Raw genomic sequence first — 13,437 nt, forward strand, 5'->3', positions numbered from 1 at the left:
TGGAGAAATATCCAGACAATAATGAGAGGTGAAAGTATGAACCGAGGACCAAGTGGCAGCTTTGCAAATTTCCTCAATAGGAGTGGAACATAAGAACATAAGAAGTTGCCTCCGCTGGGGCAGACCAGAGGTCCATCCTGCCCAGTGGTCCGCTCCCGCGGCGGCCCATCAGCCCCACTGCCTGAACAGTGGTCTCTGACTAATTTTATAATTTACCTCTAATCCTGTCCCTATAACCTTACCTCTACTCCTATCTGAGGAAAGCTACAGAAGCCGCCGTGGCTCTGACTTTGTGGGCTGTGACTCGACTCTGTAGATGCAGTCCAGCCTGGGCATAACAGAAAGAGATACAAGCAGCCATCCAGTTGGAGATGGTACACTTAGAGATTGGATGCCCCAACTTGTTCAGATCAAAGGAGACAAAAAGTTGAGGAGCAGATCTGTGTGGTTTGGTGCGTTCCAAGTAAAAGCATGTTTATAATTCAGAGTATGAAGAGCTGATTCTCCAGGATGAGAATGAGGCTTTGGAAAAAACACTGGAAGTACAATAGATTGATTGAGATTAAATTCTGAAACCACTTTAGTTAAGAATTTAGGATGAGTAAGGAGGACCACCTTGTCATGATGGAAAACTGTGAAAGGTGGATCAGCAACTAAAGCTTGCAGCTCACTGACTCTTCGAACAGATGTGAGGGCAATGAGAAACCCCAGATTCCAAGTGAGATATTTCAGATAAGCTGTAGACATTGGTTCAAATAGAGGCTTCATTAACTGAGCAAGAACAAAATTGAGATCCCAAACCACTGGAGGTGGTTTGAGAGGAGGTTTGACATTGAAAAGCCCTTTCATAAATTTGGAAACCACTGGATGAACAGAGAGGGGTTTCCCTTCAATAGGCTGATGGAAAGCAGTAACTGCACTGAGATGGACTCGGTTAGATGTAGACTTGAGGCCAGAGGTAGATAAGTGCAAAAGATAATCCAGAATAGAAGATAAGGAGGAATATTGAGGCTCCTTGTCATGAGAGATGCACCATGTAGAAAATCTAGTCCATTTTTGGGGATAGCATTGTCTAGTGGCCGGCTTTTTAGAAGCCTCTAAAATGTCTCTTACAGGTTGAGAAAACTGAAGAGGAGTTATGGTTGAGAGGTACCAAGCTGTCAAGTGCTTCAGGTGGGATGAAGTAGAGATCCTTGACTCTGTGTAAGCAGAGACAGAAAAACTGGTAGAAGGTATGGCTCCCTGCTGCTGAGTTGAAGTAGAAGGAAGTACCAAGGTTGTCTCGGCCACCAAGGAGCTATCAGAATCATGGTAGCATGATCAGCTTGACTAGAGTCTTGAGGATAAGAGGGAATGCATAAAGGAAGAGATTCGTCCATTCCAATAGAAAAGCATCTGCCTCGAGGCGATGAGGAGAGTATATCCTAGACCAGAACTGAGGCAGCTTGTGGTTGTGGGAGATCTATCTGAGGAGTTCCCCACTGTTCATTCATGAGGTTGCAGAAGACAACACAATTTGTCCACCAGTTTTTCTCCCCTTAAATGTAGACAGCTTTGAGAAAGATGTTGTGAAGGATTTCCCAATCCCAAACCTTCAGAGCTTCTTGACAAAGAGGGAGAGATCCCGTTCCTCCCTGCTTGTTGACATAGTATATGGCGACTTGGTTGTCTTTCCGAATGAGGACTACCTGGTCGTGCAAAAGATGTTGAAAAGCTTTGAGAGCATTGAAGATCGCTCTGAGTTCCAACAGATTGATATGACACTGACGATCCGTGCTGGACCAATGGCCTGGACCAACGGAAACCGTTCAGGTGAGCCCCCCAAGCGTAGGTCAAGGAATCTGTCATGAGGACCTTGTGATGAGGGGTCGTCTGAAACAGTAAACCTCTGGAGAGATTGGAAAAGTGCATCGTCGTTGAGATTGTTTCAACGAAGGAGTGACTGTAATGTGTCGACAGAGTGGTTCACAAGCCTGTGTCCACTGAGATGCCAGGGTCCACTGAGGAATTCGGAGGTGAAGTCTGGCAAAAGGAGTCACCAGAACGGTCGATGCCATGTGAGCGAGTAGTATCATCATGTCTCTCGCTGAGAGTGAAGAGCGGGAAGACACTTTGTGACAGAGCTGAAGAAGAGCATCCATACATTGTTGAGGAAGGAATGCTCCGAGTTGGATAGTGTCCAGAACAGCTCCAATGAACAGTAGATTCTGAGAGGGCTGAAGGTGAGATTTGGGAAAGTTGATTTGTAGGAACCACATAGTCCGCTGGGTTGCTACAATAACCCCGAGATGTTGAATCTTTGATAAGCTAGTCGTCTAGGTAGGGAAACATCTGAAGACCATGGTTCCTTAGAGCTGCTGCTACCACCACTAGGCACTTGGTGAACACTCTGGAAGATGATGCCAGGTCGAACGGTAGCACTCTGGATTGAAAATGCAGATTCCCCACCCGAAATCGGAGGTATTGACGGGAAGCTGGATGAAAGGGAATGCGAGTGTAAGCCTCCTTAAGATCTAGAGAAAAAAACCAATCTTTCTGATCTAGAAGGGGATAGAGGGATGCCAGGGACAGCATGCAAAATTTTTTTTTGACTAAAAATTTGTTGAGAGCCCTGAGATCCAAAATGTGACGCAGATCGCCCATCTTCTTCGGAACAAGGAAGTAGCAGGAGTAAAACCCCCTGCACTGTTGTTCCAGAGGAACTTCATCAATGGCACGGAGATGAAGCAGAGTTTGAGATTTCTTAAGAAGGGCGGTCTGGGATGGATTGGAAGGATACTCTCTTGGAGGAAACTCTGGTGGAACCTGAGTGAAATGAAGAGAGTATCCTTCCCTGATGATTGACAGAACCCAGAGGTTGGATGTAATGGTCTCCCATCGATGGTAAAAATGATGGAGACAACCTCCTATGGGGGAAGGGAGGACAGAGGCAGAACGATGGAAGTTATGTTCTGTTTGAGAAAGTCAAAAAGGCTGTGCAGCCTTAGGCGCAGCAGAAGGCTGAGGTTTCTGTTGCTTCTGCTGCTGTTTCTTGGAGGTTGCTTGAGTGTAAAGAGCCGCCCTTGGAGGATAACGCCTCTGGAAGGATGGAAGAGGTAGAGAAGGTTTTGCAGGAGCTGGCTTGGGCTTTGGTCTGACAATTGAAGCAAAAGATTTCTCATGCTCAGACAACATCTTGGTGGCTGCTTTTATGGAATCATCAAAGAGGTCATTGCCCTCATAAGGAATATTAGCCAGAAGGTCCTGAAGATTGGGGTCCATATCAATGGTGCAAAGCCAGGCCAGGCAGCGCATCGCTACTGAGAAAGCAGTGACCCTGGAAGAAAGTTCAAAGGCTTCATAAGATGACTGAAGAAGGTGTAACTAGAGTTGCGCCAAGGTAGCAGTGACTTCTTGAAACTCCAAATGTCTATGTTGATCCAGGTTTTTTATAAAACCTAGAAGGATATCAATCAGGAATTTAAAATAAGTACTGAAGACAAAATTATAGTTGAGGACTCTGGAGGCCATCATGGAATTCTGATAAAGGTGACGGTCAAACTTGTCCATGGTCTTACCCTCTCTTCCAGGAGGTACTGTGGCATAGACTCTAGAAGGAAGGGTCCTCTTCAATGAGGATTCCACAAGGAAGGATTGGTGAGATAGTTATGAATTCTCAAAACCCTTGCAATGTAGAGTTCTATACCTTGATTCCTTTGCAGGTATAGCATAAGGAGTCTCCAGATTTCATTTGAAAGTTTGAGACAGAACCCTGTAAAGAGAAAGCTTGAGTGACTCTGCAGGAGGTTGAGGCAGATGCATTTCTTCTAAATACTCCTTAGAGTATTTAAAACCAGCGTCCAATTTAATATCCAGGTCGTCAGCCACTTGACGAAGAAAGGAGGAAAATGACAATTGATCCGCCAGAGCATGGCCTCGAGAAGGACTCGATGACCTCGAGGCGCCTCGAGAGGAGAACAAAGGCGAAGCCTCTATGGAGTAATATAATAATAATAATAACTTTATTCTTATATACCGCCACAATCTTTCGACTTCTAGGCGGTTCACAATGAAGAAAAACTGTATTGGTAACCCAAGGAATAGACAGACTTGGAGGAGGCATTGGAAGTAGTTGAATCCTCAGGGTCTGCAATTGGTGACCTCAATTGAGGATTTGGAGGCCTCGAAGAGCTGGAGGGCCTGGACTGAGGCTTGGACGAGGAAGGCTTTTCTATGGAAGAAGACTTGCGTCTAATGGATGCCTCGATGAGGGCCTTGATCTACGACGAGAGTGTTGCCTGGAAGTAGGTCTCGGGTAAGATCGAGGGGACTTTGCCCTATGTCTGGAAACGGGCAGTGCCGCTGATGAATGAATAAGGCTAGAAGTTGTAGATTAAAACCCCATAAGCTCAGTGATTTGGATCGAGGAATCTCAAAGACTCAGCTCCTTGTATGGAGTGTGAGGATTCCTGTCGAGACACTCGCAAAGACTCGACTTCTTGCATCGAGGCACAGGCAGGGACTCGACCTCGTGTGAGACTGCTGATTGCCTAGGAAGCAGAGTCGAGGCAGGACTGAACAAACTGCTGCTCTAACATGGTCTGGAGAGAAGCCTGCAATTGTGGATCCGAGTCTGAAACCAGACCACTTGCTGAGGATAAAGGCTCCGAGGTGGCGGTAGAAGCATGCTTCAACTTGGAGGATTGATGCTTGGATAACTTGAGGACCACCGCAGGAACTTTCTGCTTAGGTATCTGACCTGAGGAAAGCTCAGGGGAAGATAAGGCAGGTGTACTCGAGGCCAAAGATGATCCAAATGAGGAAGGTCTGATGAAACTCGAGGTCGGAGTGTGGAAACATGAGGACCCCACGTTGAAGTCTTGACCGAGTAAGAAATCTAGGTAGAGGGTGTAGCTGAAGAGTATCTTGAACAGCTTTTCCACTTGAACCCGACAAAGTTTAAGGGCTCAAGGTTGAAGAGCAGCACAGCGCGGGCACGACCTCGGACTATGGTCAGGCCCGAGACAGCGAAGACACCAGCAGTGTGGGTCCGTGAGGGAAATTGCACGCTGGCACTGGCTACACTTCTTGAAGCCCGTGACTGGCCAGGACATAGGAGGGAAGATAGCCGCTGTGAAGTCGAATCCCGCAGGCTGCAGGCGCTCGACCCATCCTGCCAGTCAGCCGATGAAAAAATAAAATTTCTTCTTTTTTTTTTACTAACAGAAAGAAAAAGGCACAATGATTCGGCTAAAAGAAAATAAACACAAACCGCGGTGAAGAGAAGGCATGAAGCAAATGAAGTTCAGCGCAGAGTGTCAAAGACAGACTTCTTGGCTCCGTGGAGAACTGAGGAGACTCACCCTGTGCTGGGCGGGAAAGCACTCGCGCATGCACGGTGTGACAGACTCGAAACTTCTGAGTTTCTACATGCAAGTCTGCTTGCGAGGCTGTCCGCATCCAGGCTCCATGGATGACATCACCCATATGTGAGAATAAGCTGCCTGCTTGTCCTGGGATAATGTATTTTAGTGGTGGATTATCAAAACAGCTTACCATGGTCTTTTCTGAGATTCCTAGCAGTCTCTGATACTGCCATGCAAATATAGTACAACAAGGTCAATAATATTAAAATGAGCACTCCAAGCGATTCTCTATCATCGCCGAGTGATTCCCTAACCTCATTGTGTCACATTTGCGGCCAAAATTTGCCAACAGGTCCGAGCTGTCGTATCCTTACTTTCTATCAGTGCCTGAGCGCTGATGGGCTCATGCACGGACAGGAAAGTAAGGTCTGACAGATCATACCCCCTCCCAAGCAAATAAAAATTAAAACAAAAACCAAATCGAAGATCGGCAGGAGAGATGCCCACTCTCTCCTGCACAATCCCCCAGCACTACTACCCACCTTCCACCCACAGCATGCAACTCCAAAGGGAAATGGACCTGGGAGGGGCACGGCATATCTGAAGCATGTTAGATGGTTAAGATGCGTGGATTTTAGAATACTTGCATTTACACACTGTGAAAGACAAGTGGGTTCTTCAAGGAAAATCGTAGACTATTTATTCACAGACCTGAACCTTACAGGTTCAGGAAAAACAGAGTAAATTCTTTCTCTCTTAAGCAAGCAGTTCAGTTAAGCATTCTTTATTGATGTATAAATTCCTAAGCCTGTTGCTTCACAGACTCAGGGAAAATAAACTTTTCTTATGCAATTAGCAAGCTGGAAACCAGGACTCTGGGATTTCAGCCGAAAGTGCTCCTGTGGCCAGCAATTACCACGCTCCAATCTCAGGGTCACTCAATTAGATCTGACCCCAGTGTTTAAACAAGATAGCTGGCTTACCTCAGCCAAACAGACACCAATTGTTACCTTGATACACACTCCCCTCCTTTCCAAGGGTCCTTCTCAGCCCATAGCTAGGAAAGCTCTCTTCCTTTAGAACTCTTGCCTTAGGATCATTCTTGGGGAAAGTCTCTCCCTCGGGGACCTCTCTGAATGACTATTCTCTGGGGCAGATAACTTTCTCCCTGCCTCAGTCCCACCTCTATCACTCAGCAGAACTGCATTACTTTCCTTAATGTAGCTTACTCTTAAGCTAGTGCCCCCTTTGGTCCAGAAGCATAACTGCAACATTAGCAAGGGAGAACCCCTTACTCTCACACATGCCTAACTATCTACAGTTTGGCTGGCATAAATTGATGAGCCTTTGAGCTAGTGTATGTGGTTGCACCTAAAGTCAAGCATGTAAAAGTATTCTGTAACAACAGTTATGTGCAAAACATCTGTAGTAGAATTCACAAAAAGCACATCATCCCAATGCCTAACTTTTTGTGAGCTATATAGAATTACCTTCTATGGGATAGGTTCAATAAATGGCACTTCAAACTAGGCATCAAAATGATGGGTGCTAATGCGAAACCTGTAACAGCAGTTCAGCATACTAGCTGAAGTTTGCAATTTTGTGCTTAACTTTAGGTGTGCTTAACTTTAGGTTTGAATATTTACATCAAATAAAATCTGGTGCATTTGCGCCCAAGTAGTGGCATTCAAAGAGCATAAATGACAGTATTCTAGAACATCATGACTAATTTTCTGACATGTCCCTGACTGGCACATGCCCCTCCTAAATCCATGACCACTTTGGAATTGCATGCCATAGACATGAGATGCAGTATTTATATAACAGGGTTGTAAAGCAATTATATGTGTATATAATATTAGCTCTAAACAGTGCTTGCCAAGAGCTATTGTTGATATTTAATATCAATTAAGTGCCAATTAATTTACATGCATAACTGACCCCATTTTATAACTGCATGCCTAACTTAGGCGTCATTTATAGAACAAGGGGGTATGTGTCTAATTTGCCACTTACCTGTACAGTGCTGCATAATATCGATTTGATACTGTTTGCTGTGAGTCCATCACTTGGAAAAGCAACATTAAGGCCTGGGCACTTGTGTTAAAATTTACAAGATGCACTATTTTGAATAGGGTATCCAGCTGCTCTTTCACCTTCTCATTGCCAGCCTGGCTATAAGGATATGCCCTGTTTACCCCCATTAAAAGTGCACGGAGCATCTTGGATTCCATATCTTTTTTCTTAACACAACTCCGAAAAAAACTGAAGTATACAGTGATCAGTTTATTTGCTAGTTCACTTTCTTCATGGCTAAGGATTGTTTGGTTTAAGAAGCAAATTCCATAATACTGAGCTTTAGGGCTGATGTTTGGTCGATATAGAAGTCTCTCCACTTCATGACAAACAACGACTTTCATGTTTGGATGCTTATGAAGCAAGGTCTCTAGGAGATATGAGGCTTTGGTAGCTAGTCTGTATTGAGGATCTCCTAATTTATTTACCAGCTGTACAAGCAGAATTTTCTCTCCCTCAGGTTTGTTACAGAGAAGCTCATGTATTACTGTAAGTGCTCGAGTTTTTGTGGCAAGCAGTGTATCATGACTCATGGTTTCCAAAACCTGCAGGAACTCTGTAACATGTTGTTTCAGTTGATGTTCAAAGTACCAAAGTATTAATCGTCTGTCCCTGGCATCTCTGTTGCCACTGGACATTTTCTCCAGTCTGTTGAAAGGATGCTGAGAGAAAATCTGAAGTTTACGATTGTCTGGCAAAAGGTCAGAGAGAAGAAGTTCCTTTAAAGTGTCAAGAGCCATTAAGCTCTGCCGCCTACTGCCTTGTTTCCTAACCAGATTTACCAGAGTGTCAAGGAACTGCAAAGTATGAACAGCAGCATCCTGAATCAGGAGTGTCATGGCTGCCATTCTATCAACCAATGTTCCTGAAGACACAATAGTTTTCATCCAGGCAGAATTGGCTCCCTTCTTAAGATCTTTCTTGCTTTTGTATAAATATGCTTCATGCTCATAGAGTTTTTGGGCCAGTGCTTTATATTTTGACATTTCAGTTTCATTTTGAGTCTCAGAGGTATATTCTTTGGTGTATTCAAGATCGTACCATTTGCCTCCTGGTTTGATGAGCAATACATGCCTTGCATTAAATTCAAAGACATTTTGATGTTTGGCTTTTTTCCTTTCTGTTCCACTGGTACTAGACACTTCATTAAGCTGAACTGGTTTTTTCGTATAATTTCCAGTCATTGAGATCTTTTCTTTCTTTGTTTTACCATTTTTATTCTTATCTAATTTGGTTTGTGTCTCAATTTTGCTATTCTGCTCTTTCTGTTTCACAACATTATCAGAGAAACTGTGGAAACCCAGCTTACTAATGAAAGATTCCAGTTCACCTTCTTTAAGATCATCAATTGCTCCTTTCTTGCCACCATCCACCAACTCTTCTGGTTCATCCAAAGCAGCCAGCATAATAAAATCTTGCTGTTTAAAACAAAATAAAAGCAATTACTAAACACTAAAATTAAATTAAAACAGGCAATTCAATTAGAAAATGAACTTAAAACAATATAACTAAGGTCTAGATTCACTAAACCTCCAAACCATGCATGATCTGTTACCGTTTGCATGCTGGCTGACAAATTCAGTAAAGGCCTGCATGCAAATGGGGACAATCGTTAACACGCCCTCTACCCATGGCCAGAGCGATCCCCGCTCAGGCACACACCCTGAGAGTAGTGAAAGGAGAAGCAGCCCCCTGTCATTGCTGTCAGGGCTCAGCCCAGATCTATCTTGCCTGCTCCGGGACTCTCCTGCTCTCTGCCACCGTTCCCTGCAATGCAAGCCCGTGGTTTTAAAGTGGGCCTGCACTGCGGGGAATGACGGAAGAGAGCAGGAGAGTCCAGCGAGCAGGGAAGAGAGATAGGGCACCGGCCCGACACAGGCCCTCACCCCCAGCACCAAAAAGTTGGGAGCAGGAGGGGTGCCCAGTCCCTCCTGCTCCTTCTGACAATCCTCTCATCTTTGGGAGCAGGAGGGGTGCCCGGACCCTCCTGCTCCTACGCCGATCCTCAGGAGCAAGACTTTCCTCCTACTCCCCAGGCCGCTGCTGAGCAATAGCGGCCTTAGGCCCCACCCTGGCGGATCATCTGATTGAGGGGCCTAAGGCACTGACTGGCTGAGGCGCCTTGGCCCTCTACGCCATGTTTTACCTCTGTAGGTGGAATTTCATAGTCGATTATTAGGATCCCAGGAGTATTTTCAGAGCACTGCCATAGCTTATGCCCCTCGTTTTGTCCCAGGTAAAATTGATAAGGTATTTCTCATTTGGGCAAATAAAGGGCTCCAAACACTACGCCAATTGTTGGTAGATGGGGAGTTGGCTTCTTTTTCTTTTTTAATTCTTTATTTTAATAATTTTAACAACAATTGGAGTATTAATATCATAATTTCATTACATAACATAGAATTCATTCCGTATAATAAACTAATAAATTATCACATCTTATCATCCTAACAATTAAAACTACTTCCCCCTTCCCCCCACCTCAGGAAACCTGGGTTCCTAAATCATAAGATTAGGCTAATGTTCAGTTCAAATATTTCTAAGATCCTCTTTTTCCAATTCAATATACCTCTCCCAAATCTCTCTAAATTTCATCCATTGATTTGTTAAAAGGACAATACCGTATATACTGAAATATAAACTGGGATTTTTGAGCCAAAAAATTTGCCCAAAAATGGGAGTCCCAGTTTATATTTGGTTCAATGCCCCCTCCCAGAATTTTTCTTAGGCCGCCAGGCTCTGCCCCCCTCCTCCCCACTATCTTCATACCTCTGCCGATCGCTAGTGGAGGCCTAGCACGCAGGAGCAAGCTTTCCAAACTCCTACCCCGCTGCTAACCGGCTGAGCGATCCAACTTCGCCATCTGAGCTGCACGAGCAGCAGCACGATTTGGTGCTGCTTCAAGGCGCTGAGTGGCTTCCTTACTGGCTCCCGCAAATTCTCTGACAGAGGAAGGAAGGAAGGGTGCAAAGCCTGACGGGAGGAAGGAAGGGTGCAGAGCATGACAGGAGAAGGGAGGGGAGGAACGACGCTGGGCGCAGAGCCTGACAGGGGAGGGGAGGAAGGGTGCTGGGTGCAGAGCCTGATAGGGCAGGACACTTGAATATTAAGCTGCCCGACTTATATTAGAGTCAACCAGTTTTCCTCCTTTTGGGGGGAAAACGGGGTCTCAACTTATATTCGGAGCGATTTATATTTGAATATATACAGTAATCTATATTTTTGACACACTGCTGTTCCTAAAGGGTCTTTCATATCTTTAATTGTGGGTATATTTGAGGTACACCATCGAGCAGCTATAAATGCCACATCCATGAATTTAGATTGAGAGGATGTTAGCCCCTCCACTCCTACTCTCAACAGTGCTTTTTCAGCATTCACTTTAAGTGGGATTTGAATTACCGTATTTTTCGCTCCATAAGACACACTTTTTTCCCAAAAAAGTGGGTGGAAATAAGGATGCGTCTTATGCAGCGAATACCGTGTGCCCCCCCCCCAGTAACTTTATGTAATCCAGGCGGTTCAGCACTGCATCGGCAGGCTCCCCTGCTGGATGGCCGCCTGAGTCTCAATCTGCCACGGCAGTGAGAGGCAGGTGCGAGCCCTGAGCGTGCCTGCCTGGTCCCGTGCCGCAGCCCAAATGGTGCTGTCAGATCGGTCCAGCGCTGCATCGGCAGGCTCCCCCATCTGCCGCGGAAGTGAAAGGCAGGCGTGAGCCCTGAGCACGCATGCCTGGTCCTGCATCGCCGCCCAAATGGTGCCATTGGTTCTCCCAAGACTCGCCTGCCAGCCACTAGGCACTGCCCTGTCCCCGCCTGCCCTGTGCCCTGTCCTGGCCTACCACTAGACTACAAGACGGGGGACAGGGTACAGAGCCTGGCAAGGAGTATGGTGTTGGGCACCTAGAATTTGGTTCAGAATGGAGGGGTTTTTTCCTTTTTTTCCTCCTGTAAATTTAGGGTGCGTCTTATGGTCAGGTGCATCTTATGGAGCGAAAAATACGGTAACTTACTCGCATAATAAAATACCAGCTCCCAATACTTCTGGAGCTTTTGGCAATTCCACCACATATGGTAGAATGTGCCTCTTTCACCACACTCTTTCCAACAAACAGCATTATCTTCCTTAGTGTATTTGCTAATTAGAACCGGGGTAATATACCATCGTCCTAAAAGTTTAATAGCATTTTCCACCAATGACGCTGCTCTTGCTATTTGGAAAAGATGTGTGTTACAATTGCCTCCCCCCCCACTCATCTATTGACCATTCCTTCCCCAAATCTTTTTCCCATGCTTTCATATATGAGCTTTTTACTTCCTTATCATCATGTATAATTCTATATAACCAAGAAATGCATCCTTTTACAACTGGGTTTTCTATTCCTTTTTCGAATTCAGATTTCTTTAAGACTTCTTTATCCATCCCCTTATATGTCAAAATATAATTTTTCACCTGTAAATAAGGATAAAGATCTTTCGCTTCCAATTGATATTGATCCCTAAGGTCTGTAAAATCAATAAATTGTCTAAAGCATTTCAGACCTTTTGCCTCCCACTTTTTAAAAATTCCCCCCTCTCTCCCTGGTATAAAATCTCACACATATAAGAGAGGAGAGAAAAAATACTTTTTTATTTTCCCAAAAGTTTTTTCCTCAAACTTTTCCATATTCTCACAGAACATCTACTAAAAGGGTTACTTATATTCATTAATTCTTTTTCTCCCACCGATGGTAGGTGGTTCAGTTCTCTAATACTTTCTATCCCTTCTAGCATTTCTTGTTCTACTCTTATCCATAATTTAGGTGGATATGAATGCCTTTCAACTATTGCTCTCAATTGTGCCGCTTTATAATAATTCTCCAAAGAAGGTAACCCTATTCCACCTTTCGCCTTAAACTTGAACATAAGAATTGCAGCTGCTGGATCAGACCAGTGGTCCATTGTGCCCAGCAGTCCGCTCACGCGGCAGCCACTAAGTCAAAGACCAATGCTCTAAATGAGCACAGCCTCACCTGTGTACTTTCCAGTTGAGCAGGAACTTGTCCAACTTTGTCTTGAATCCCTGGAGGGTGTTTTCCCCTACGACAGACTCCAGAAGAGCATTCCAGTTTTCTACCAATCTCTGTTCGTACGGAATCTATCCCCTTTCAACTTTAGAGAGTGCCCTTTCATTCTCCCTTCCTTGTAGAGGGTGAACAACCTGTCTTTATCTACTAAGTCTATTCCCTTCAGTATCTTGAATGTTTCGTTCATGCCCCCTCTCAATCTCCTCTTTTCGAAGGAGAAGAGGCCCAGTTTCTCTAATCTCTCGCTGTACGGCAACTCCTCCAGCCCCTTAACCATTTTAGTCGCTCTTCTCTGGACCCTTTTGAGTAGTACCGTGTCCTTTTCATGTACAGCGACCAGTGCTGGACGCAGTATTCCAGGTAAGGACGCACCATGGCCCGGTACAGCGGCATGATAACCTTCTCGGTGACAGGTCAAAAGCGCGCGAGGACAAAGGCACGCAGACAACCGAGCGCGGACAACTGAGCGCAGGGCTTAATCGCACCGAAGAAAACCCGTATTTTAAAGGGCTCTGACAGGGGGTGTGGGGGGGAACCCCCACTCTACTTAATAGGGATCGCGCTGCCTCACACTGCCATATTGGGGGGTGGGGGGTGTAACCCACCACATTATACTGGAAACTTAACTTTTTCCCTAAAAAACAGGGAAAAAGTTAAGTTTCCAGTATAATGAGGGGGGATACAACCCCCCAAACCCTCCACAACGCCAGCGCGATCTCTATTAAGTAAAGTGGGGGGTTCCCCATCAACACCCCCTGTTGAAGCCCTTTAAAATACGTTTTTTCTTCGGCGCGATGAAGTCCTGCGCTCAGTTGTCCACACGCCTTTGTCCTCGCGCACTTGAGACTATGAACCAACCTTCTCCAATCTGTTTGTGATCCCCTTATTTATCATTCCTAGCAATCTGTTCGCCCTTTTCACCGCTGCTGTGCATTGCATGGACGGCTTCAT

At 45.2% G+C, this 13,437-nt stretch overlaps 1 protein-coding gene across 1 annotated transcript in view; it reads right to left on the reverse strand.

Moving 5' to 3' along the window:
• Positions 1-13,437, reverse strand: part of CEBPZ (CCAAT enhancer binding protein zeta) — a 348,861-nt gene that overhangs the window by 297,571 nt on the left and 37,853 nt on the right. Inside the window, exon 2 of the mRNA XM_033935900.1 lies at positions 7,362-8,839. Within this exon, the coding sequence (XP_033791791.1) occupies positions 7,362-8,839 (1,478 nt within the window). The remainder of the gene's footprint in view (positions 1-7,361; positions 8,840-13,437) is intronic.

This window comes from Geotrypetes seraphini, chromosome 3 (genome assembly GCF_902459505.1).
Source record: "Geotrypetes seraphini chromosome 3, aGeoSer1.1, whole genome shotgun sequence".
Lineage (NCBI taxonomy): Eukaryota > Metazoa > Chordata > Amphibia > Gymnophiona > Dermophiidae > Geotrypetes > Geotrypetes seraphini.